We start from the raw sequence: 26,962 nt of genomic DNA, 5'->3' as shown, positions 1-26,962 counted from the left end.
TTGTTCCTGTTCTTAGGGGAAATGGTGTTAGTTTTTGTCCGTTGAGTATGATGTTGGCTGTGGGCCTGTCATATATGGCTTTTATTATGTTGAGGTATGATCCTTCTACTCCCACCTTGCTGAGAGTTTTTATCAAAAATGGGTGTTGAATTTTGTCAAATGCTTTTTCTGCATCAATTGATATGACCATGTGGTTTTTTTCTTTCAATTTGTTTATGTGATGTATCACGTTTATTGATTTGCGGATATTGTACCATCCTTGCATCCCTGGGATAAATCCTACTTGGTCATGGTGTATGATCTTTCTGATGTACTGCTGGATCCGATTTGCTAAGATTTTGTTGAGGATTTTGGCATCTATGTTCATGAGGGATATTGGCCTGTAATTCTCTTTCATTGTGTTGTCTTTACCTGGTTTTGGTATTAGGGTGATGCTGGCTTCATAGAATGAGCTTGGAAGTGTTCCTTCCTCTTGAATTTTTTGTAGTAGTCTGAGGAGGATAGGTTTTAGTTCTTCCTTGAATGTTTGGTAAAACTCCCCTGTGAAGCCGTCTGGTCCTGGGCTTTTGTTTGATGGAAGCTTTTTGATGACTGCTTCAATTTCTTCCATAGTTATTGGCCTGTTGAGATTTTTAGATTCTTCCTGATTGAGTTTTGGAATGCTGTATTTTTCTAGGAATTTGTCCATTTCCTCCAGGTTGTCTAGTTTGTTGGAGTAAAGCTGTCCATAGTATTTTTTAACAATCATTTGTATTTCTGTGGGGTCTGTTGTTATTTCGCCTCTATCGTTTCTGATTTTATTTATTTGGGTCCTCTCTCTCTGCTTCTTGGTGAGTCTGGCTAGAGGTTTATCAATCTTGTTTATCCTTTCAAAGAACCAGCTCTTGGTTTCATTGATTTTCTGTATTGTTTTTTTGGTCTCTATGTCATTTATTTCTGCTCTAATCTTTATTATCTCCTTCCTTCTGCTCACTCTGGGGTTTTCTTGTTGCTCTCTTTCTAATTCTTTGAGTTGTAGAGTTAGATGATTTACTACCATTTTTTCTTGTTTTTTGAGATAGGCCTGTAGAGCTATAAACTTCCCTCTCAGGACTGCTTTCAATGTGTCCCATAGGTTTTGGATTGTTGTGTTTTCATTGTCATTAGTTTCCAGGATGTTTTTAATTTCTTCTTTGATCTCATTGGTAACCCAATCAATATTTAATAGCATGCTATTCAGCTTCCAGGTGTTTGAGTATTTTGGGTTGTTTTTATTGTAGTTTATTTCTAATATTATGCCATCGTGGTCTGCGAAGACGCTTTTTATGATTTCAATCTTCTTGAATTTGGGGATACTTTGCTTGTGACCCAATATGTGGTCTATTTTTGAATATGTCCCATGAGCACCTGAGAAGAACGTATATTCTCTGGCTTTGGGGTGAAGTGTTCTGAAGATGTCTATTAAGTCCATCTGATCTAGTGAGTCATTTAGGATTGCTGTATCTTTGCTGGTTGTTTGTCTATAGGACTTATCCAGTGCTGTCAATGGTGTATTAAAGTCCCCTACTATGATTGTATTGTTGTCGATCTCTCCTTTGATATTTTCCAGGAGTTTTTTTATGAATTTGGGTGCTCCTACATTGGGTGCATATATGTTTACCAGGGTTATATCTTCTTGTTGTATTGATCCCTTTAGTATTATGAAGTGGCCTTCCTTATCTCTTGTTAAGGCCTTCACTTTGAGGTCTATTTTGTCCGATATAAGTATTGCTACCCCAGCTTTCTTTTCCTTTCCATTTGCCTGAAAGATATTTTTCCATCCTTTCACTTTCAGTCTGTGTGAGTCCCTTCTAATGAGGTGGGTTTCTTGTAGACAGCAGATGTATGGGTCATGTTTTTTTATCCATTCAGCCACTCGATGTCTTTTGGTTGGAGCATTTAGTCCGTTTACGTTTAAAGTTATTATTGAAAGGTACTTGTTTGTAGCCATTTCTTTTTGTGTGTGTGTGTGGCTGTTTTCTTTCTGAGCTTTTTATTTCTTCTTTTTATACCAGTCCCTTTAGCATTCCTTGCATTGCTGGCTTGGTGGTGACAAACTCCCTTAGTCTTTTTTTGTCTGTGAAGCTTCTTATTTCCCCTTCAAGTTTGAATGATAGCCTTGCTGGATAGAGTATTCTTGGATTCAGTCCTTTGCTTTGCATCACTTTGTAAATTTCAGTCCATTCTTTTCTGGCCTGATGTGTTTCTGTTGAGAAGTCATTTGACAATCTAATGGGAGATCCCTTGTATGTAACTTTCCGTCTCTCTCTTGCAGCCTGTAAGATTCTCTCTTTGTCCTGAACATTTGCCATGGTGATTATGATGTGTCTTGGTGTGGGTCTTTTCGGGTTCACCTTGTTTGGGACTCTCTGGGCTTGTGTGACTTTTTTCTTCCCCACCTCAGGAAAGTTTTCTGATATTATTTCTTCGAGTAGGTTTTCTAATCCTTGTTCATCTTTCTGTTGTTCTGGTACTCCTATTATTCGTATGTTGTTTCGTTTCATGTTGTCCCAAAGCTCCCTTAGGCTCTCCTCCTGTCTTTTAATTTTTTTCTCCAATTGCAGTACATTTTGGGTGTGTTTTGCTTCCTTGTCTTCTAATTCACTTATTCGGTCCTCCGCTTCTCCTAGTCTACTGTTGATACTTTCAATGGAGTTTTTCATTGCAGCTATATCACTCTTCATTTCTTCTTGGGTCTTACTTAGGTTGTTGATTTTTTCATCTGTTTCTTCTAGCTTCTTCCATATGTTATCGATTTTTTCATCTGTTTCTTCTAGCTTCTTCCATATGTTATCGATTTTTTCATCTGTTTCTTCTTGCTTCTTGAAGAGGTTGTCGATTTTTTCCTCCATCCGGTTTATGCACTCTAGGATCCTTATTCTGAATTCTTTATCTGTCATGTTGCATGCCTCTGTATTACTTAGCTGCTTTTCTGGAGAGTCCCCCTTCTCTTTCCTTTGGGGGTTTCTTTGTCTACCCATGTTTGATCTCACTGACATATCTAGACGTTGAGTTGTTCAGTGGTTGCTCCCTTGGTGGCAGTGACTCCTTGGTCTGTGGTTGCTCTTCGGGCGGTTGCGGTAGCAGCTGCTCTTCAGTTGGCAGCAGCTCCTCTGGTGGGTGCTGTTCACAGCTGTGGTGGCTCTTCCGGCTGGTGGGGCGAGGTTTCACGTACAGCTGCTGTTCCTCAGCAGAGGATGAGGTGCTCAGGAGGTTGCTGTTGCTTGGATCTGCTGCGTTGATTTAAAGGCACAAAATACAACACAACAAGGCACCACGTACCAGGCACTATACACAAATATATTCACGATATTAATAACCCCAATTAAAGGTGACCACCTGAATTAAGAGAATTAGGGGATAAGGAAGAAGGAAGAGAAAAAGATAAAAGAGAAAAAGGAAAAGAAAAGTAGGGACCAAAAAAAAGGGAGTGCAAAAATGAAATTGGGAAAAAGGAAGGGGGAAAATAAAAGCGAGAAAAGAAAAGAGAAAAAAAAAAAAAAAGAGCGAAAAGAGAGAATGAAGTGGAAGAGGGAAGAGACTTTTTATATGAGGAGAATACTCCTATAGAACAGCCATTAATCCCAACAAATTCCAGCAACAGCTCCCTGGATATGAATGCAAACTAGAAACAACCAATAATATAACGATGAAAATAGAATGGTGAACACTAATCCCAAAATAAAATAAAGAAAAAATAAAATGGCACTTTAAAAAATGGTAAAATGGTAGCAGTAATAATACTGGTTAAAAATAAGAAGGTAGTAATTAAAAGGGTAAAATCAGGTGATGGAAAAAGAAGAAAAGAAAGAAAAAAAAAAAGAACAAAAAAAAAGAATGAAAAAAAAATTGGTTTCTTAGTTAAAAAGTGAAAAAAGAAAAAAAATTGCAGTAGTGAAGGTCCTTCGTTTCTTCTATTCTTCAGTGTGGCTCGCCTTAGACCTTCCAGGTATTCAGGAGAGTGTTGAGTTTCCCTGCGATATACTGTTCCTCTGTGTTGTAAACCACAGTCCTTATTTTAAAGCATGCCGCATTTATTTCCCAGACTGCCTTATTTTGTGTTTAGCAAAGAGTCAGTTTGTGGGTCAGCCTCTGGGTGGCAGTGTTCTGGGGTTGGCCTCTGAGGCTATAGGGCCTCTCTGTCCAGTGGAAGTTCACTGCCCAGAGCTGACTGCGTAATAGTTAGTTACGCGCTATGTTGTTGCTGGGATTGAAAATCCCCCTATAGGCCAGACCCTGTTAACTCCCAGGGACTGATCAGGTTATCTTAATCCTTGATCTCGTACAGGGTGGAATCTGGGTGTGGCTGTGCTCCTTGCCTGGGGGCTGGGGGGAGGAGACTCCCTCTCAGGAGCGGGTGGCTGCCCCAGTCCCGGGCTCTGGGGTGTCTCAGCACTCAATTCACTACCACCTCTCCCGGCTCCCCCTCTTTCCCCAGTCTCTCCCCAGATTCCACTCCCCAGCACACTCTCCCTCTCTTCAGCACAGGTGAGTGTCTGTATCCGAAATGTCCCATGAACAGGATTCAGTGAAAACAAACAAACAAATGCCGGCCGCCGAAACGGGGAAGGCTTGGTTTCTGTAAGCTTCTTCTCTTACCGGGACTGCATGGTCAGGTCAGCTCTTCAGGCTGCCCCCTTTAGGCTCAGTCCTCCGTGATCACAGAACCCAGCTCTCAATTTCCCTGGCGGCGCCAGGAATCCCGCGGTTCTCCTTTCCCCCGTCAGGGGCTGTGCCTGTCCCAAGGGACGCGGCTGTCTGCCACGCGGTCTCCCTCCGACTCTCTGGGCTCAGAGGTCTGGCAAACTTTCCTGCCCAAATCCCTGGTTTTTTTTTTACCTTACCAGGGGAGTTCTGCTCTTCCCGGCTGTAAACCCTCTCACCAGCTGAGCAATTTCGCCAATACGGTGTGAGTGTTACTAGCTTCAGCTGCTCGTTCCATTTGCTCCGGGACACGACCTGGGACACGTCTGCCTATATCGCCGCCATCTTGGTTCCCCTCTCTTTGTTTCTTGATGAGTCTGGCTAATGGTTCAATTTTGTTTATCCATTCAAAGAACCAGCTTTTGGTTTCATTGCTTTTTTGTATTGTTTTTTTAGTCTCTATGTTATTTAAATCCTTCTGATCCAGTGTGTCCTTTAGAGTCACTGTTTCCTTGTTTGTGGATGCATCCTGAATCCCCCTCAAAAGGTGGCGCAGACAAAGGCAGATACTGTGGTATTGACTCTTGCACTGCAGCCCCAATTTATCCTGTGGCAGTTCAATTCCTGTCAAGGGCACGAACCTCAGTTGAAGGCTTGATCCCTGGCCCCATTTGGGGCACAGGTTGGAGCATGTGCAGGAGGCAACCAATTGATGTGTCTCTCTCATCAGTGTTTCTCTTCTTCTGTCTTCATCCTTCTCCTTTCCACTCTGTCTACAAGTCAATGGAAAAAATATTCTTGGGTGAGGATTAACAAAAATAAAATAAATTTCAAGATCTTTCTGAAACTTCCTATCATAAACTGGGAAGGTCAACAATTCTTCAGCTTTCCCTTTACCTAACATATTGGTTTTTGATTCAAATAGTCTATTTACAACTGGAACATTAAAATGAAGAATTTTAATGATTTTTTTAAAAAAAAGAAGGTTCATATGCAGCTCACAGCATCAAACCCCATTGTCACTTCTACAGAAGCAAGATCCTTATAAGAGATGTGCTCATAAACTCTTTTTTTCTCTTTCTAGCACCCATGCTTTTACCTATGATAACATCCTCTGCAGTTTCTGAAGGGTTTAGATTCTAGCTATTTCCATACTAGATACTATTTGTTGACAATAAATGTTATGTGGAATTACACATAACATTTATTGTCAACAAATAGTATCTAGTATGGAAATAGCTTTTGTTTTTCTCCAAATGAGCTTTCTCTACCTGAAGGAAATGTATTGTTAGTCAAGGCTAAGTTCGTGGAAGACTTTAGAATACAGAGTACATCAAAAAATATTTTTTTCTTTCATAGCCTAAGGCAAATGGGCTTTTTTGGTGCTAATGAGCTCATTAGCTTAGTGTCAGCAGTTAATAAGCTACTCTGGAGAATCTGCTTTGTGGCATACTGAAACCCTCCCATTTTCCTTTGATGGTTATGATAACATTTGCTAAGTTCAAGTTGCCACAGATCGAGACATTAGATGTCAGCCCCCAACATCGATGATATATGTAATTTAGTGCCCAAGTGAGCCCAGAATGAGGGTCAAACTATATTTGGCCAAATTTGGAACATGCCATAAAATGCATGAAACTCTGTCATAAAGTTACACTTTGACCCATTCTTTAGCATGTTTTTTACATAAAAATATCACAGAGATTAATGTTCATAATATTAATTACTCACATGAATACAGGAGATATTGAAAAATATTGGATATAGACACAGCCCCCAAAGAGCTTACCATTAAGAGGAGAAGAGAAAATTTTTACAAATGAAATAAATGAAGAAAGTATAAGGTATAAGTGCTGAATTACCGGATCCAGGGGATGAATATAGATCCTCGTGTAATTGGCCTGTCACCCTTACAACCTACCACATTATACTAATTTCCAGGTGTTACATAAAGCTTCTGATTTGAGAAGGTTAGAGACTTCCTTCTATTATTGCTGGGCAAAGAAGACAACTGACTTTAATGGGATTTTCTTCAGTTTTCATCCTTGTTTCTGTTCCTTTGCCAAAGCTTTTCATCTAGTAGTTTATTTGTCAGGGATGGTTGTGTGTGTTTTTCAGTCAAGATCAGTATGTGGAATAGGTCTATCATTCATTTCCCCAGCAGTTGGCGAAATGCCTGCCTCAATTTATAGACCTTATCGGTCTCTTTTTCCTTTCCTTTCTCAGCTTGGTCTTTATTGGTCTCTAAAGCAGTCTTGGTTAAAGCCTTTTATTACTCTGTGTGCTCTGTCATCAGCCACCTTATTGCGCTGACTGTATGATAAGCAGCAGGCACTGTGGGTGATGTTGGTGATACAGTGAGTCATTGATTAGATGCCAGATTTCCTTCTGGAATATCTTCTCGGGTAGAGTAGTAAAGCTAGCCATGTGGGTAAACATTTTCACCTTCGAGATATGAAATAAAGTTACAATATAAATGTGATCCTTAAAACCGGCACAGCACATCCCCTCTTCCCCACCCCAGGGAGACCTGTTTTGAAGTCAGTCATTTGAATAAAATCACAGATAATAGGATAGTAAGATATATTCCCAGCCATGTTCATAATTAGTGGACTGTATTCCTGATGCAGTTCCAAGCGTTACTTAATAATATAATTAGCCAGACAAATGTGTGCTTTAATGAACATATATGCAGCACAAGATTTGTGCTGCTTATTATTTTCTTTCCTTTGGATAGAAACTGTTTTTTATTATTATTTTATTGTTATTCTTTTTTGTTAATCCTCATCCAAGGATATTTTTTCCATTGATTTTACAGAGAGTGGAAAGGGGGTGGGGGGGAGAGAGAAGCATCCATGTGAGAGAGACACATTGATTGGTTGCCTTCTGCACATGACTGGGGCCAAGGATTGAACCTGCAACCCAGGTACATACCCTTAACTGGGAATCGAACCTGTGACCCTTCGGTGCATAGGCTGGTGCTCTAATCACTGAACCACTACTGCAGGGCTCAAAACTCTATTTAAGTGATGTATTTCCTTGTGAGGGTGAGAGATCTGGGGTTTTCATGTAGAACTATATTTTCATTACCTATTGCAGTCTCATTGGATTGATTTTTGATTATTTCTTAATAGGAGCCACCTGCTTTCTCACATCTTTTGTTCTGAGTAGAAATGGCAGTGTCTGCCATCTCTCTTAAGGGGGGTGGGGACTTTGACAATATCTGTGGCAGGGTTATGTTCCAGGCCAAACACAGGCCACACCCCATACTATGGGGTTAAACATCACTACCAAGAAAGCTTCTGGGGGTCACACAACTGCAGAGGAAATCTATTTCCAGCAGCTCTTTTGCTCTGGGAGAATTCTTAGAGACAAGGTTGGGCAGAGGGAGTTGTCACAGATTGATTCAAATATTCCTTCATGCAACCTTTTTCCCCCGAGGTACCAGCTCACCTGCAAGATTAGTCCCAGTCAGGGCCTAGAGCGGGCCCCTTCACTGTGAGGCTGCCCAGATTGAATGGATCTGGACTTTGGGGTCACACAAACCTTGGTTTGGACACGGCTCTATCTTTTATTAGGGGTGTGGCTTTTGACTGTGACGTAAGCTGTTAGGATCTCTATTTCCATATCTATAAACTACATGAAAAAAATAAAAACCACATCTACCTTGCAGGGTTTTCTGTGAGGAATAAGTAAGATAGTATGTATCTAATAAACTACCCATGTTCAGTAGGATTTCAATGGATGCTATTTATTTATTTGTTTGTTTGTTTGTTTGTTTTTGTTACTTCCCACCCAAGGATATATTTTTCTATTGATTTTTAGAGGGAGTGGAAGGGAAGGGGAGAGAGATATGTAGAGAGAAACATTGATATGAAAGAGACACATCTATTGGTTGCCTCCTGCATGTGCCCTGACCAGGGCCAGGGATTGAGCCTGCAACCTAGTACATGCCCTTGACTGAAATCGAACCAGGGACCCTTCAGTCCATGGGCCGGCGCTCTAGCCACTGAACCAAAATCATAGATTGGCCGCCTCCTACAAAGTCCCCCACTGGGGATCGAGCCCACAACCCAGCATTGAACCTGGGACCTTTCAGTTCACAGGCCGACACTATCCACTAGGCCAAACTGGCTAGGGCTTACCTTCTGCACTCTTACCCCTTTAGTATCTGTGCTTCTCCCCCCCTAATCCAACTGTCACTGAGTTCCCTCCCAAACATCTCCAATGTGCTGTTTAGAATTCCAGCTTCAAGGCCAATAAACCTGCATAAACCTGTACCCTCAATGTCTTCACTGATGCTCCACCTATTTCCTGGTGTAACTGAACCCTGGCTTAAACTAGAAGATGTTTTAGATGTCAACAATGACTGGGCAGTCTTATGAAACATTAACCACCTGTTCTGTTGGTTGCTCATTTACACACAAATATACTCATGTCTTGGAATGTTTTGGGCCAATAAGTGTCTAAAGGCTTGATGCTGGGAAAACATGATGAGGGCCAGGAGGTCTTGTGTTTGGTAAACATCTATGAAAAGGACACAAATCTCTGTGAGCAGACATGGGACTTGAGAGGTAGATAGGGTTGGAGGATTTGTGAAATGACCACCTCATTCCGGTGCCATAACTGCTGATGATTTGATTTGAATCTGCACTGACCAGAGACTATTTTTAAAAAAACCTCAGAGCCAGGTGATTGGACAGGTGGGTTGAGCTGTTGTATTAAGGGTTTTGAGATAACTCCAATGACAAAAGGTGAGAGAGGCCTCCCTCAAGGAAATAACTCTGGGGTTTTGCATCCATATGAGATGGAGAAGAGTGCAATTCCATTAAATCCACCAATTCTGTGTCAGAAGCTCATTTGAGAGTGGCCACCTATTTCTAAGGCTAAGAATAGTTGATGAGGAGTTGGAAACAGATCGTATCTTTTTCTCTATTTTGAATGCTTTATCTCAATGAATGGACTAATGTTTTAAAAACCTAGATATTAGGAGTGCTTAATTTTCTTGTCTTTCTACAGATGGGGAGAAAACTAAAAATCAGAATGAATGCCAAATGTCATATTTTTCTTTCTTTCTGTATTTAGGTATAGCTAGGACTATTGGTTACCTTTGTAATTATTATGACCATTTTATTTTGTATTTTATATTTATTATGTTTTCTTGAATGAAAGTGTATATATGAGCTCCTCACTACAACATGAGAAATGTAGCATGTTTTATTTCTTCCCTTCCCCTCCCTGCTCAGATTTTGTTCAAATAATTTGGAATTTCATTTTCAAATTATTAATTTTTTTTTATATTCTTAGCTTTGAATTTTTTTTTTCAGAAAAGATACACATGGATTTTTTTTTCTAATTGTAGATTATCTAAACATGACTTTCTTTTACTCTTATGTTAATTAGCATTTGGCTGGGTCTAAAATGGTAATGTTCTTTTCCTATAAATATTTCCCCTATTAATTTGCTTTAAAAAGTTCAGATATATATATATATATATATATATATATATATATATATATATATAATTAAATATTCATTTGGCAACAAGACTCCTACAATTGCATTATTGTCTACTCAGGAGCTAATGATTTGAAGGTGCATGGCAAAAGGTACCAGAAAGTATTGATATTTAAAAGAACCCTGAGATGGATTATTTCATTGACCAAGGAAGTCTTTATAATATAAATAATCTTATAATTGGGATTTTTTTTAATGTATGTGAGTTTGTAAATTTCTGTACTTCTGAACAATCTTACTTTGTATACCTGCAATTGGACCAGTGTTTTCTCTTTTCCCATGAGTGGCCTCTGTCATTGCTAAATGTTTATTTCCACAATATGAATTATGGGGGTAGAACTCGGGGTCATGACGAGTGCTGTGCTGCCTCCCCTTGCAGAGATCAGCTGCGGCCGCCCTCCGGAAGTGCAGCATGCGTCCCTGGTGGGGAATCACAGCTCCAGCCTGGGCAGTGTGGCTCACTACGCCTGTCAAGAGGGCTTCGAGAGCCGTGGGGGCAAGATCACTTCCGTGTGCACAGAGAAAGGCACCTGGAGAGAAAGTACTTTGACATGCACAGGTATAGATTTTATTCCCCGGGGCTCCTGTTTGCTAGAAGCGAATGGCCAGCGGGAGCAAGGGACCTAAAGCTGTTCGATTGCTGCCTCACTCTGTGTTCTGCGTGCGCCTGGCTATGCCCTGTACCTGGGTGGGCACCTGGCTTTAAGTTTGTCAGCTAAATCCTGAAAATTTAGAGGGTGGATTGGGATAGAAAATTTTATGCTGCCATCTTTTGAAGCTCATGTTAAATCACAGTGACTCCTGTCTCCTCGGCTTGGCTGGCTGAGGAATTTTTCTCTATGAACCATTTTCTCAGGGGGCCGTTCCTAAAAGTCCTAACTTAGCCCATGTTGACAGATTTTCAGAGAGAGGTGATGTAATGAAAAATAGGCGTTTAATGTTTATTTGTGGTAAAATACATACAACATAAAATTTACCATCTTACCCATTTTTCAAGTATTTTCACATTGTTGTGCAACTTATCTCCAGAACTTTTCCATCTTCCAAAACTGAAACTCTGTGCCCATGAAACAGTAACTCCCCACTGCCCCTCCCCACAGACCCTGGCACCACCATTCTACTTCCTGTTTCTATGCGTTTGACTAATTTAATTACCTCATATAAGCAAGACCATGTAACATTTGCCCTTCTGTGGCTGGCTTATTTCCCTTAGCATGATGTCCTCCAGGTTCATCCATGTTGTCAGAAGTGGTGAGATTGCCTTCTTTTTTGAAAGCTGAATAATATTCCACTTGTGTATCTATTCTGTTGTATTTATCCATTCATTCACTGATGGACAAACTGTGTTGCTTGCACCTCTTGGCTATGATGAATAATGCTGCTATGCACATAGGTGTGCAAATACCTCTTTGAGATCCTTCTTTCAATTATTTTGGATATATATATATATACCTCCAAATAGAATTCCTGGTGAATAGGAGTTTTGAGATTTCAATTCAAATTCTAGCAGTGCCACCTATGAAGCTGTGTGCCATCTGGTAAGGCATCATTTGCTCTAACCCTGAGTTTCTTCACTTCTAAAAGTGGGAAAATAAAGTCTGCTCTCCCTGCTTCAAAGAGTTATTGAGAGGGAATCAAATGAGATTATCTACGGGGAGCAGTTTGAAAAGTTTAAAGCACAGTGCACGTGTCAGGTCTTTACTGAAACTATTCGCCTTGCTGAATGAGAAATGTGCACTTCCACATGCTTTATTTCCCATTGGTGCCTCTAAGAAACAAGGTGGGAAAAGGCAATGATTCTTACCATTTGTGATGGTTGGTCTGGGGGTGTGACAAATGGTTGAATGATTCTGGGCATGTATTTCTTTTTTTTAAAAATATATTGTTGATATTTTTACAGAGAGGAAGGGAGAGGGATAGAGAGTTAGAAACATCGATGAGAGAGAAACATCAAGCAGCTGCCTCCTGCACACTCCCTACTGGAGATGTGCCCACAACCAAGGTACATGCCCTTGACCGGAATCGAACCTGGGACCCTTGAGTCCGCAGGCTGACACTCTATCCATTGAGCCAAACCGGTTAGGGCAGGGCATGTATTTCTAAATGTTGGCTTTCTTGGCTCCAAAGGCAAAGCGCGGAAGAGTGGAAATCTCAAGATAGTTTTCATCTGGTCTCTGGTTTGACTTGCAGCAGAATTATGGTAGAATGTCTTGAGTCTTGCCAATCAAAGTTTTCCATAGCAAAGTCTAGCCAGAGAAAGCAAAATGTGACCTGCTGGTGATTATTTGTCCATAGAGCAATAGTTCATAACCAGTTTGAGGATACAAATTTGATGAAATCTATCAATTCAATAGAGATCCATGTAGCAAACACTATGGAGGAGGTACTTCGCTAGATGCTGCCTCTTTGGAATTTACAGGGCAATTGGGTAAACAGACTTTTCTCCAAAGAGATGCGCATACACATGTACATACAGTGTTTTACAGATTCGAGGTGCTGTGGGCCTCTAGAGTCCTGGTGTAGATGGAGAACTCAGCTCCACTGCGGAGGCCCTGTCTGTGGCATGCAGTTCCACATCCAGTCATCTCTACACAAACACGAGAGGACGTAGGCTAGAGACTGCAACCATAGAAACAACAAAGGGCTGGCGTGGATAATAACCCAGAGATCTCTAGAGAGGGCTCCCTGACTCGCCCAACCTGCACAGGAAAGCAGACAAGCCTGTAACTAACAACAAGGACTCCAGGTTTCCAGTCTTAATGGTCATTCCAACCTATTATAGCATTTTCAACGGCACCTCTAAGAGTTATTCGGAGAAAGTGAGGCAGCTGCCTCAGGAGGTGCAGAATTCAACATCTGGGGACGCGTTCCTAGCCCAGAGCTCTCTACGGGAGTCCCTCGGTAAGAGAGCGGGGCATGGCTTCTGGACTCAGCCATTTGCTTTATTGCTCAAGCTGCTCTGCCCCCACCATTCAGAATTCAAGGGGGGGGGGGCGGTGTACAAAGATTAGTCACTGCATGAAAAACCAGTGGGTCTGCATGGGGCATAGTAAGCTATTAATTAGCCGATGCTTGTAGGCACTTTGAAGAACAAACATGTTATGTAACTGCTAATTTTAATTACATCCTCAGCCTGCCACCTTTCACGGAGTCTGTGGCTCCAGCTGCAGCTGTTTCCATGGGGTTAGTCAAGCTTTGATTTAAGGAGAGAAAAGGCATTCTCCCTGAGAGCTGTTATCTTTCTGTGAGGAGGCCTCTAGCTCTCAATCAAGATTGGCAACTAAATTCAATTTCCGCAGATAAAGGGGGCCATTTGCATGCTGATCAATTCATAGTGCCCTGCACTTGATCACGGGGTGGGTGGGTGGGAGAGGCGTCTGGAAATGTAGTGAGAGAAGCTGGTTACCCTGGCTCTTGCTCAGCTGCCCCCCCCCCCCTTCTTTTTCCTTTTCCTTGTTTTTCACCCATTTCTTTATACCTTCCCTTCCATCCCAGCTCCCTCTGTATATTTGGTGTTTGCCTTCCTCAGTCTTCACTTTAAAAAAATTTTTTTTAAAATTAATTTCAGAGCGGAAGGAAGAGGGAGAGATAGAAACATCAATGATGAAAGAGAATCATCTATTGGCTGCCTCCTGCATGCCCCCCCACTGGGGATCGAGCCTACAACCCCAGCATGTGCCCTGACCAGGAATTGAACCATGACCTCCTGGGTCATAGGTCGATGCTCAACCATTGAGCCACTTTTGGGTTTTTCCCCCATCGTCTACTTTTCTGCTTACCCTCTGACTGCCCTCTTCCTCTGTTCTCTTTTTTCATTCCATTTCCAGCTCTTTTTACACTGAATGTTTCGTTCCAAATTGGGGGGAAGAATCTATCTTCATTTTACCCCGGTTGTTTTCGGTTTAAAATCTTTTTGGAGCTCTCTGACTCTGCATCAGTAGCATGCATCTGTCCACGTTTCTAATGGAGTGTGAACCCGAGCAAGGTGGTGGACTTTTTTTTTTTTTAAAGGCTGGTTTGGACTGGAAACTCCAGACAGCTGAGAATTAGGTAACTGCTTTAGTGTCTGGAAAAACCCCAGGTGGAAGCTTGATGTGCAGTGAGTTGGTTTCCCTCAAGATCAAAGAGGTTGATTCATTCTTGATAAGCCTATCCTGCCTTTCATTCTGCACAGGTCATTTGGCTTTTTATGTTTAGAGTGTGGGTTAATAATTATAAGGTTGATGCTCACTCCTTCCAGGCTCTCAGAGCGGTAATAATATCTCTATTGGAACACAGACTGTTTATCTGCTGGGATCCTTTCTGAGCCCCCTAACCTGACTCTGGCAGCGACTCCTGACTGCCTCCAGGCCTCCTGGTAGCCTCTGTTCCTTATTTTGTTTTGTTCTTTTGTCCATCTTCCTCTTCAACTCAGTGATGCTCATTTGAAGTTCTCCATGTTTCTGATGGAAAAGCATAGTCATCCAGGATAAATGGGCTCATTTATGTAAATAGCCACAGGGCTGGGTTTGTTTGAACATGTGCATAACGTTTGGACCATCCAGCATTCTAGCCGTCATTGACTGCATACCAACTTACTCACCCAGACCTCTGCTAGAGGCCTTACTGCTTGAGTTCATTTTGTCCTCAGAAAAACCCTGTAAGATTCAGTATGTTATTTTCATTACATAGATGAGGAATCTGAGACTCATGAGAGTTAAACATCTTTCACAGGATCATTCAGCAAATGGCAAAGTTAGGATTTGAACTCAGGTCCATTAGCCTTGAAAGCCCATGATCTCCCTCCTATGCCAGTGTTTTCCAAGCTTGATTTTTTTGTATGCCACCCTGACAATGTTTGCTATAACAAAAGTATTATTTGTTTAATAGTTTTCTTAAAACCATTTATATTTAAAACTTAAAATTATAATTTAAATTTGTTGATCAAGGACATTTTGTAATATATTTGATATCATGAGTGTGTTATTTTTTCTAATACACACAAAAATTAATACAAAGCAATCATTGATTTAAGTACAACCAAAAATCATCCTAAAGTATATGCATGCATTTTAGGAAATCACTACTCTAAGCCATGTTAGTTCTGCTTATTTTCTGACTCTAAAGATTAAAAAGAAGAAGAAAGGAAACATAGCAGAACTCTCATCATTTAATTTATTCAAATATGCACTTATTCCAAGTAGTCACCTTGGGAAGCCATATCCTCATTTTGATGATGCTGCCATGAACAAAATCTGTTTTATAATCCATTTGGGAATTGCCTTTGGAGTGGCGTATGAGAAATATTAGGAGATCAGTCATCTTACTTCTTAAAAAGTATGTTTTTATTGATTTCAGAGAAAGGAAGGAGAGGAAGAGAGGGATCGAAACATCAACAAGAGAGAGAATCATTGACTGGCTGCCTCCTGCACACCCTCCACTGGGGATGGAGCCCACAACCCGGGCATGTGCCCTGACCATGAATAAAATCATGACCTCCTGGTTCATGGGATGCTCAACCACTGAGCCACACTGGTGGACTAATTTTTATTTTTTTGAATATAGATAAAATTATGTCATCTACTGATAGAGATAGTTTTACTTATCTTTAGGGGGTTTGATTTTAAATAGGTAAAAAGCTATGCCCTCTTCCCATCTGAACAACTTCCTAGGTAGTAACGGGCCATTAGAAACTGTGTTACCTCAGGGAACCAAGATCCTGATACGGTTTCCCACGTTGCGAAATTCATTACAGGAAATTCATGCAGAATATTTAAAAGAAGCACAACAACTCGAAGGAATCGGTGGCTTCCTGATAGGTCAGGGTTAAATAGCGACAGTAGTATCCAGGGACCTTGTGAGAATTCATGGCATTTACCCCAACCTGCTCCTTAGGGACGGTCCTGAGTGGTGATGCATGTCATTTCCCTCTGGGGAGCGGCAGTGGCCTGGAAATAAGTGTGCTCCATCAGCCGGTGGCATGAGGAGCCAGAACCAGATCTTACCTGTGCAGCTGCAGGGGAGAGGCCAGGCGCAGCTCTGGGCCTCTTTCCACCTCACACGAGTAGAAAGCCAGTGGCATCCAGTGGCCTGTTGGATCGACCACAGGTTGGAATTCTTACCAATACTCACCCACGCAGGAATCTTTCCTTTTCCTCCAAGTCAGGTCGTGGGCCAGGATCATTCATGATGAAGATAAATGAAATGCGGTGACAGGCCTAGGGTAGCTTGACTTGCCTGATTCAGTTTCTAAATCAGAGCTTGAATGGTGAGCAGCAGATACTAGCTGGACAGATAAACAAAGTCATGCTCTCCAACATGGTTGCTGTTAGGATTTTTCCAAAACCCACTGATGCATTTTGTGAGTGGACTATCTCTTTTTCTGTTTTAGAGATAATTATAGAAATTAACGATGTGTCAGTGTTCAATGACACCTGTGTGAGGTGGCAGATACACCCAGGAAGAATGAACTCCAGGATCGTATATGTGGTAAGCAAAGTGATGGCCTTTTTCCTTCCAGTGCAGGAATGGGAATCCAGGGGACACAAGGCAATGGGCTTGCTTCCGGAAGAACCTCTCAACCTAATTGCTCTCCAAATCCCATCATCCTTTAAAAACGGGAACAGTTTTTTTTAAAGATATCTGGATTATTTTACCTTACATTTTGTGTTTAATATATTTGTCATTGGACAGGGTGTATGTGTGGGGATGTATTTATATTTGGTATCAAAGCTTGTTTCCAAGCACTCGTACATCACTCCCCCCGCGTCAGCCTAGCAGTGGCTGCTGCCTCTGTGACAGGTTGCAGGGAGTGGGTTTCAAGCTGTGACTCTCGGTTGATCGCCGGTCATCTGTGTGTGGGGTAGCACATAGAGGGACTCCTCATTTTATATCACTTCTTAGGGCCTATTGGTTACTGGGCTGATCAGACTTCATTATCAGATACCTGACAGCAGAAGTTTACCTGATTGTCCCTTCTCCCCCAGGGGAGCAGTGCAGTGTCAAGGGAACAGTAGGAGAAAAGGACCCAGCACCATCAAATCTCTCTTGGTCGTTTTAACTGGAGTCATGGTGGGTTCTTTTGTCTTTGCCCCTTGCAAAGGTACATGTGAAAGGACACCGGGCAGACCCGATAGAATCAGTTCATGAGGAGAGAGTCAACCTGACCACAGGCAGCAGGACCCCACAAGTGTGCCTAGACCTGTACCAAGGCACCAACTACACCGTGACCATCTCCACTGCCCCTCCCGAACGCTCCATGCCAGCCATCATCAGGTTCCAGACAGCAGGTGGGTAGAAGTGAAGTCTCATTTCCTCCCAGAAAATGCGAAGCACAGGATGTAGGGGAAATATGCTTCAGAGTCAACTGGGCAGGAGAGTTCAGAGTTGCTTTTTGAGATATGTAGCCAGAAGAATGTCCAGCAGGAGGGATTCCTATACTAGTGATGCCAGGCTCAATGTATTGTGTCTCAGCTGGGCGTCTGGTTGAAGTGGGAGGTGATAAGAAGGCATTTAAAAGAGGACAACATGAGGTGATGACGCAGTCAGTTCTCAATTACCCAAGGCAATAGAGGGTGGCCATACGGCTCTTTGGAAATGACAAAAGTCATTTCCGACTCTTGTCTATGAGAGGAGGAGCCAGGGACACTGACCCAATGGCTTTCATATTAAATGGGAACTGACCCCAGGACTGATCGGGGCTGGGTAATCATGTTGACTGTGGACGGGTGGATAGGCGTAGGCAGTCCCAGGTGCAGGATGGTAAGTGTTGGATGAAAAGAGAAATTGGCAGGAAGAAGCTTCGAGAAGTAGTAATAAACCTCATTTTATATAGTTATCACATAGATTTTTATAGTAACACTAGAGGCCCAGTGTACGAATTCGTGTGTCTGGACTGCCAGCCCCAATTGGGGCCGATCGGGCCGGCCAGGGGGAGGGTTTTCAGGGAGGGGCAGCAGGCTGTTGGCTGGCTGGCCACGCCCCCGGGTCAAACTCCTAGTCGAGGGAACAATTTGCATATTAGGCTTTTATTATATAGGACTAGAGGCCTGGTGCACAAAAATTTGTGCACTCGAGGGCGGGGTGCCCTCAGCCTGGCCTGTGCCCTCTTGCAGTCTGGGACCCCTCGGGGGATGACCACATGCTGGCTTAGGCCCGCTCCCCAGGGGATTGGGCCTAAGCTGGCAATCAGACATCCCTCTGGCAGCCCAGCAGCCATTGGGGGATGTCCACTTGCCAGCGGGGAGCAGGCCTAAGCTGCAGTCGGATATCCTTAGCACTGCTGAGGAGGTGGGAGAGGCTCCCACCACCACTGCTGTATTAGCAGCCTGGCTTGTGGCTGAGCAGAACTCCCCCTGTGGGAGCACACTGACCACCAGGGAGCAGCTCCTGCATTGAGCGTCTGCCCCATGGTGGTCAATGTGTGTCATAGTGACCAGTCATTCCCAGTCTTTCTGCTGTTAGGGTCAGTTTGCATATTACCCTTTTATTATATAGGATAGAGGCCTGGTGCACGGGTGGGGGCCGGCTGGTTTGCCCTGAAGGGTGTCCCAGATCAGGGTGGGGGTCCCCGCTGGGGTGCCTGGCCAGCCTGGATGAGGGGCTGATGGCTGTTTGCAGGCTGGTCACACCCCTTCAGGGTGGGGGTCCTCACTGGGGTGCCTGGCCAGTATGGGTGAGGGGTTGAGGGTTGTTTTCAGGCTGGCCAAGCCCGTCGGCGACGGAAACTCCCAGCCTCTCCTTTTTTTCTTTTTTTTTTATTCTGGGATTTATGTACCTTCTATAATTGAAACTTTGTTGCCTTCAGTGGAGCTGAGAGCAGGCTCCTGCTCACTCCAGCTCCGTGGCCACGGCCGGCTGAAAGCAGGTATCTGGGGTTTATTTACCTTTTATAATTGCAACTTTGTTGCTTTTGAGTGGAGCTGAGAGCCAGCAGCAGGCTGTCTTCCTCCATCACTGGAGCAAGCAAGTCTCCTGCTTGCTTCAGCTTCGTGGCTGCCGGCCGCCATCTTGGTTGGGTTAATTTGCATACAGTCGCTCTGATTGGCTGGTGGGCATGGCTTAAGGCATAGCGAAGGTTCGGTCAATTTGCATGTTTGTCTTTTATTATATTGGATTCTAACAGTTGTAAGTTTTTTAAAAAAAATTCTAGTTATAGGGTGTTAGCACTAATTAAATACTTTGTAAGCAAGCCTGGAGAAGTCACTGGGGTCATTTTTTATTTGGGGGGAGTTGAGATAGTTTTCACTTAAGAAAATATATGTCAGCCTTCAGTTATTGCTGCCACTAGGAACGGGAAGTGATAGAGATTTGATAGAAATAATAAAAATGACTGCCAATCTTAACAATATAAAGCCAACTATGAAATTATACAAATTAGATCCCTGGGTACTTGTATATGACTAAAACAAAATGATTTCTTTCTAAGTCAATAACATGTAAGGAAAGATATAAAATTAATATGGTAACTAGAGAAGCTTGTACAAAATTAATAATAAACTGCTATGGATTTATTAGGAATATGTTTTTTTAAAAAGAGCATCCAAGGACTTCAAACTCATTTTTTATTGTTCGGTCAGAGTGACAGTTTGCTGTTCAGGGTCAGTCAGCTGTTTTTACTAATATCTTATTACTTCTTCAAGTTAATTTCCACTGGGAAAGCATGTTCTTTGAGGTCAGACAGACCTGGTTTTGCATCTTAACCCTGCCTTGAAGAGTTGGATGACCATGGCTGACATGTTTAATGTCTCCAGCCCGCTTTCCTCTGTCTTAAATTTTAAGTGGAGTTGGATTAAATTTGCAAATTAATCTAGTGAGAATTGGGATTTAGATTGAGTTGTCTCAATGGGAAACAGGTACATTTCCACATTTACTCAATATATACTTAGGTTTTTGTCTTCCCTGTTTATTTATGCACTTTTGTAAAGATTTATCATTTTTTTCTTCTAGAGCCTGTATATTTAACTATTGATTTCATTATCAGGATTATGCTAGTTCTCTTCAAATGAATTGGGAAGTTTTCCATAGTTTTTTATGCTCTAGAAAAGTTTATATAATTTTTGAATTATTCCCTTTCTTTAAAGTTGGACACATTTGCTCATAAGATTATTTAAATCTCACCCCTTTGGGAATATAATTCTTTGATAACTTTGTCAGTTTCTTCTATGATTATTTTTGGTTTGTTTCTTATGTTTTCTTGAGCCAATTTTTATAATTTATGTTTTCTTTAAAAAGTGTCCATTTTGTTGAGCTTTAAAAGATATTGGCCAGATGTCATTTGGAACATTTATTTACAACTCCTCTGGGATTACGGGTTATATAACCCCAGGTTATTCTTATTCTTAATTCTGTTGTTTTCTCTTTTTAAAAAATTGATTAGTTTAACTTGAATTGTCTGTTTTACTACTGTTCTCCCCGCCCCCCCCCATAAACTTAGGTTTTTTTCATTTTTTTTCTATCTCATTAATTTCTCCCTTATTTTTAATTATTTTATTCTTTCTGCTTCTCTTAAGTTGGTTATATTGTTCTATTCCCAAATTCTTGAGTTGAATGCATAATCCAACTTATTTCCATTCTTTCCTATTTGATAATAAAAGTCTCTAATGCTTCTTTCTCCTAATTTGAGCTTGGGCAGAATTCCTTAGGTATGGATGGATACCTGTTCTCTTTATTCTTACTTTAAAGGCATGATATAATTGCTATTCTGATTTTCCCTTTGATTTAAGAATTATTTATGAGTGTGTTAATGTATGGTCTCTTTATCCTTACTGTCAATGCACTATATAATTGCCATTTTGACTTCCCCATTGATTGAAGGATTAATTATGTGTTATACCAGTGGTATTTTTAAAGACATCTGCACTTTATTGTGATTTCTAGTTTAATTACATTTTGATATTCTTTGGGTGGATTTACTGACACTTTGAGGGGGCTAACTTTTGGCTAATTTTTGTAATTTTGGCCAATTTTTGTAATTTTGTGGTTGGTGGTGGGTAGTAGAGTGTTTACTTGTTGGTAGAGTGGACCTAGGTTTCAATGAACTCTATTAATAAGATTTTCCAGGTCTTCTGTTTGTTTGTTTTTAATTTTTGTTGTTGTCGTTGCTTGCTTGGATTGCCGTTTTTTTCTCAATTTCTCTTAGAAATTCTTAATTTTTTTGTTTCACACCTTTTGATATCCTGATATTTATGTTCATGGCTGATATCTTAATTGTAGAGTTTAACTTTTACTGGTACTAGTAACAAATGGCTCACTTTATCCTGTTTAATATTGTTTGCCTTGAATTATACTTTGATTATTAATATTGTTTTCTTGGTTTCTTTGTGCTTTGGTTTGCACAATACGCCTTCACCCACTTTTGTTCTCCTTAAAAGCTACGTGGGTAACATTGTTAGAGATGTATGCTAGGAGGCTGCATATGTGAAGAAACCTTTTTGAGAAAAGTATTATTTTTTGTAGTTAAGCAATTTACATTAGTGTTGTTTGTGATAAAATTTTCCCTTCTTCTGTCATCTTATTTATTTTACTCTTTTTTATGCTACTTTGTTATGTCCATTGTTTTCTTTTTGCTGCTTGGGTTTTCTTTTTGAATGATTCAGACAATCTAGATTTTGCTTTAATTCTACAATACATATTCAAAAACAAAAATAAGACTACTTGAATATGTATTCCTCTGATTACCAGCATTAAGTTGGAAATATTGTTAACTTCTCCTTGAATAAGATGTGGAAATTAGTATTCTTTATTTGCTTTTTTTTCCCCCCTCTAGCTTCCCTTCTGTTATTGTTTAAACACGACATTTTATTGCCAGCTCATTTCTAATTACTTTGAACATGTATTACACCTTCAAAGAGTTCATTTTTATATTGATTTGTAACAATTATTTAAACAGGTATATGTTTCAACAGTCTCAATGTTTACTGCATTCCCACGTTTCATACCAAAGTTTCTCTATTTTTCTTTATTTTGTCTCTCTGCACAGTGATTTCTATCTTCTACTCCCTGAGGAATGGGATACTTTCTGAGCCCATGATTTTCTGAGAATGTCTTTTTATTGTCTTCACAAGTGAATGAGAGCTTGACTGAAGATAAAATTCTTGGGCCATAATCTTTGTTGTCAGAATTCTGGAGGCATTTCACATTGGCTTTGGGAATTTAAAGTTGTAAGAGAGGAGTTTGAAGAAGGTTGTGATTTAAAAAATCTTATGTAGATGCTCAGATTTTTCCGCCTGGGTATCAGAGAGCCTCCCTCCCTCCCTCCCTCCCTTCCTTCCTTCCTTCCTTCCTTCCTTCCTTCCTTCCTTCCTTCCTTCCTTCCTTCCCTCCCTCCCTCCCTCCCTCCCTCCCTCCCTCCCTCCCTCCCTTCCCTCCCTCCCTCCCCCCTCCCTCCCTCCCTCCCTCCCTCCCTCCCTCCCTCCCTCCCTCCCTCCCTCCCTCCCTTCCTTCCTTCCTTCCTTCCTTCCTTCCTTCCTTCCTTCCTTCCTTCCTTCCTTCCTTTTTAAATCCTTATTGTTGAAAGTATTACAGATGTCCTCCTTTTTTCTCCATTGACTCCTTATAGCCCGCACCCCCACCCCACCCCACTATTGTCTGTACCCATGGTTTATGCATATGTGCATACAAGCTCTTTGGATGATCTCTTCCCACCCACCCACCCTAGTCTTCCCTCTGAGATTTGGCCATCTGTTCCATGCTTCTTCATCTCTGGATCTATTTTGTTCATTAGATTCCACATATGACATAGAGGCTTCCTTTATATGTGAAATTCACGACGCTAATCACTTATTCATACACATGGGAAATGTTTATTGACTACCTACTACACGTTTGATATTGTTTTAGGCATTGAGAGTTCAATAGTGAATGAGACAGAAATCCCTTCTCTCATGAAACTTCAGCCATGGCCGATAAAAATGTTATTCTCTTTTAAACTAAGTTTTCCTCATACCCTGTGAGTTTTTTTGGATCTTCAGAATTTGGTTCTATCTGCACATTAGGAACATTTTCTTTCATTAAAACTCTGATTATTATGTTTTTATTTTATTTTATTTTGTTTGTCCTTTTGGCTCTTCAGGTACTCCTATGTGGAATTGCTTGTCTGTCTGCATTGTTCTTTCGTTTTCTCTTGTGTTATGTCCATGTCTTTTTCCTCTGTCTTCTGAGGATGTGGCACGTTTGTTCTCTGTGTGCATTCATGCACATGTGCATTGACGTTTCTGATCGCTATCATTTCTAATGCACTTTATATTCTGTTGTTGCACTTTCGTTTCCTTTTGTTTCTTTATCTCATCCGGTTCCCTTGTTATTTCTGCCTCTCTTAACCAATGCCCCTCTGTTAGTGCACTTTCTTATTATTTCATCCTTTATCTGTTTGAACCCATCTTTAAAGTTTTTTTACTGAAAGTATATAACACATGTTGCCTAACTTTGTTATTATTTTGCCCAATATTTCTCCCCCCTAAAGTATGTTCATTCTTTGCCTTCTAAACACAGTCTCCCTTTTGCTCTTTGTAGGACCATTCTATGGGCTCCACCCCCTTCTGGATTATTGATTCTTGGAAGATAAAAGTTTTATTAGGTGTGACATTTTTTTGGATAAAATGGGTGCTATTGCCCTGGCCAGTGTGGCTCAGTTGGTTAGGTGTCGTTGTCCCTTGACTGAAGGGTTGCAGGTTTGATTCCTCCGTGGGGCACATGCCTGGGTTGTGAGATTGATCCTCGGTAGGGGGTGTTCAGGAGACAGCGGACCGATTTTTCACTCTTGCATCAATGTTTCTCTTGATCTCTCTTTCTCTCCCTCTACCTTCCTTTTTCTTTATAAAACTCAAATATATATATATTAAAACAGATGCCATTGCCTTTGATCTTACTTTTTATTGGATAATATTAGCATGCTTATCTCATACTGAAGGATCTCATCTTGAAGGATTTACTGTAAGTTGGATGATCTAGTGTCCTTTGGGGAGCAGCTATGAGAAAACCCACTGCCCTGAGCTTTATTTCGGAGCACTTTGCTGTTCTGATTGGTAATGTTGTTACTCTTGGGCCAGCTCAGCATTGCCTGGCTTCATTGTGATCTTACAGCCTATGAAGGCAGGAAAGAACCAAGTCTCTCCTTTTGCCAACCCAGGCTGATGGAACCTCCAGGTTCTAGGCCTCTCCTTAGAAGATCTCCAGTGTGCTAAAGAGGGACTATCATTATCAATAGTAGTGATAATAGTAGTACATGTACTGTTTACTCCGTCTGCCTATCAGATTGCTTGATGAATTAAAAAAAAACAAAAAAACAAGGAAAAGAAAAGATGTTCAACCTTTACTTTAGATCTGCTATGTCTGGGGGATTCTGATGTGCAGTTAGGATTGGGAACCTCTGGGATAAATGGCTGCAGATGGGGAATTCATCACTTTATTGTCCTGTGGCCTGTTCTAGCTTCCAGCGCCCACCTCTGTGGACACTGCTCCTCCTCCAGCTCCATCCTTTGAGGCTTTGAGACCATATCCTTTGCTTGGAAGGCAAGTTGCACAGTATCTCTCAGTGTCTTTCTTTCTCTCCCGCTCCCTTCCACACGGTGCTAAGCTGAACCGTCTTCATGTTTCTGCCTTTTGTATGGCATCCCACCCTTCTTCCCAACCCAGATGCAAATTCTGACCCAGTTTTACAATCCTCAGTCACTTCTCTCTGGATTGCGGTGGGAAGTGGGAACCAGATGCCTTTATTCACGTTGCCATCATCCCCTGGATTCAGATGATAATGGCTGTAAGTGGGACAATCCTATGGAGATGGGAGCTATGCAGACGGCAGTTTTGCTTTATGTTCTGTTTGTGTACATTGACCACATGTGATATTTCTTAACACACATTTGATGTGCCAAGAAGTCATTTGCATACATGTGACAGTTTTTATTTCTGAGGTCCTTAGGAAACCTTTAACATAAAAGCTGTGAAGATGAAGGAGAACACGTGATAGGCCTTCAGATTCTCTCTCATAACCGTGTTTCCACATTGCCAGTTACAGCCAAGAATATTTTCTCCCAGCTAATTGCCTTGTGCTGCAAATGCCCGTGACGGTTACAATTCTGTGGACAGTCCTGATTTTGAGTAGAATAATTTACTGTAATCATCATTACTTCTTAGGTAGCAGAGACTCCTGTGGGAGAAATATACATAAAAGGTGTTTATAAAAAGCTTCCCTCTGACAGACATTCAAAGTTTTTCTCACTTGTAGAAAACACGCAGGCTTGTGTGGTAGGAAATTTGCTTTTCCTTGAAAATTAGCTGTGGTACTCCCAGACTCTTTGTGAGTTCTTTATTCATTACCAACCTCTTCTTTTGATTACATTAAGAAAATGGAGCATTGACGGAATGAATTCGACTGCAGGAGGCATGAAATTACTTTTTTCTGTATAGTGGGTGAAATTAGTCTGTTTCTGATTATTTTACCGTCCTAGTACTCATATGAGTAGCTCTCCTGAAATACTGTCTGCTGTGAGAACAAGCATCTCACTAGTCACCTACTTTCTCATCATCTTCTAGGTTGGAAACACTCACTCTGAGAGTTCTATTCCATGGCCTTTGCCTTTATTCACCTTTTTCCTAGTCTCAGACTTTTCTGGCCATTTATGCTTAAAACTTGGCATTTTACTTATGGACCATCTAAGTGATAGGATTAACTTTCTAAAAATACCACAGCTTTATTAGCCTACAGCAATTTTTTTAAATGCGTTTTTTTTCCATTTGGTACTCTCAATAGCCTATGATGTAAGAGAAGCAAACTGGATGACTTGATTTCACAAATTAGGAAACAGGTTCAGAGGGGCTAAGTGGGTTAGCTAAGCTCATACAATTAAGAAGTTGTAGAGCCAGGACTTGAAGCCAAATGCAATGCTCTTGCTGTTAAACATCCTATTGGCTCTCTTAAGATGTCAAAATTTCAATTGTAATTAGCCACGATACGTTTTGCTAAGATGATGCAACCTTTCCATATGTTCTCTCTTATTTTTTAGAAGATGATCTCTTAGAAGATGATGGAATTTTCAATGTCTCACTATTTAATGAAACTTGTTTGAAATTGAACAGGCATTCTAGGAAAGTTGGATCAGAACAAATGTACCAAGTAAGATCTTTTATGTTATTTATTAAAGAATTGGGCCACTTAAAAATTTGGGTGCTCTCTAAGTGAGGATTCAAAGTTTGAAACCACACATGAAATGCAATTCTAGACAGCTTGATTTTTGTTTCTAGCAGTGGATATGAGATGTGAGATGGATACAAGTGAGGGACTAAATTGAAGGAAGACCCTATTTGGTGACTTGCTATCATTTTCCCTGTCTGGTATTTTATATGTATTACTAGGGGCCCGGTGCACGAAATTCGTGCACTGGGTGTTGGGGGGGGGGTGTCCCTTAGCCCAGCCTGCCCCCTCTCACATACTGGGAGCCCTCAGGCGTTGACCCCCATCACCCTCCAATCGCAGGATCGGCCCCTTGCCCAGGCCTGACACCTCTGACAGAGGTGTCAGGCCTGGGCAGGGGACCCCCATCTCGCCCCGATCACTGGCTCTGGCCCCCACCCAGGCCTGAGGCCTCTGGCCCAGGAATCATGCCTGGGCAGGGGACCCCCATCTCCCTCTGATCGCTTACTCTACCCCCCGCCCAAGCCTGACGCCTCTGACCCAGGCTTCAGGCCTGGGCAAGGGGACCATCATATCCCCCCAATCCCCAGCTCCGCCTCCCACCCAGGCCTGATGCCTCGGCCAGAGGAGTTGACCCTCATCACCCTCCGATCACCAATCACCGGATCGCCCCCT

General features: G+C 41.6%; 1 protein-coding gene across 4 annotated transcripts in view; it reads left to right on the top strand.

Moving 5' to 3' along the window:
- The window catches only part of SUSD1 (sushi domain containing 1), a 92,772-nt gene that overhangs the window by 28,214 nt on the left and 37,596 nt on the right, over positions 1-26,962 (top strand). For 3 of the 4 annotated variants that reach the window (XR_009447698.1, XM_059657652.1, XM_059657650.1), the window contains 4 exons: positions 10,559-10,738; positions 16,550-16,647; positions 17,261-17,447; positions 26,160-26,269. Coding sequence is in view for 3 of the 4 variants with exons in the window: in XM_059657652.1 (XP_059513635.1) it covers positions 10,559-10,738; positions 16,550-16,647; positions 17,261-17,447; positions 26,160-26,269 (575 nt within the window). In the remaining variant the exon portion in view is untranslated. The remainder of the gene's footprint in view (positions 1-10,558; positions 10,739-16,549; positions 16,648-17,260; positions 17,448-26,159; positions 26,270-26,962) is intronic. The other variant, XM_059657653.1, reaches the window with a different exon arrangement.

This window comes from Myotis daubentonii, chromosome 11 (assembly GCF_963259705.1).
Source record: "Myotis daubentonii chromosome 11, mMyoDau2.1, whole genome shotgun sequence".
NCBI classification, from domain to species: Eukaryota; Metazoa; Chordata; class Mammalia; order Chiroptera; family Vespertilionidae; genus Myotis; species Myotis daubentonii.
This window is presented reverse-complemented; position numbering and strand designations above follow the sequence as displayed.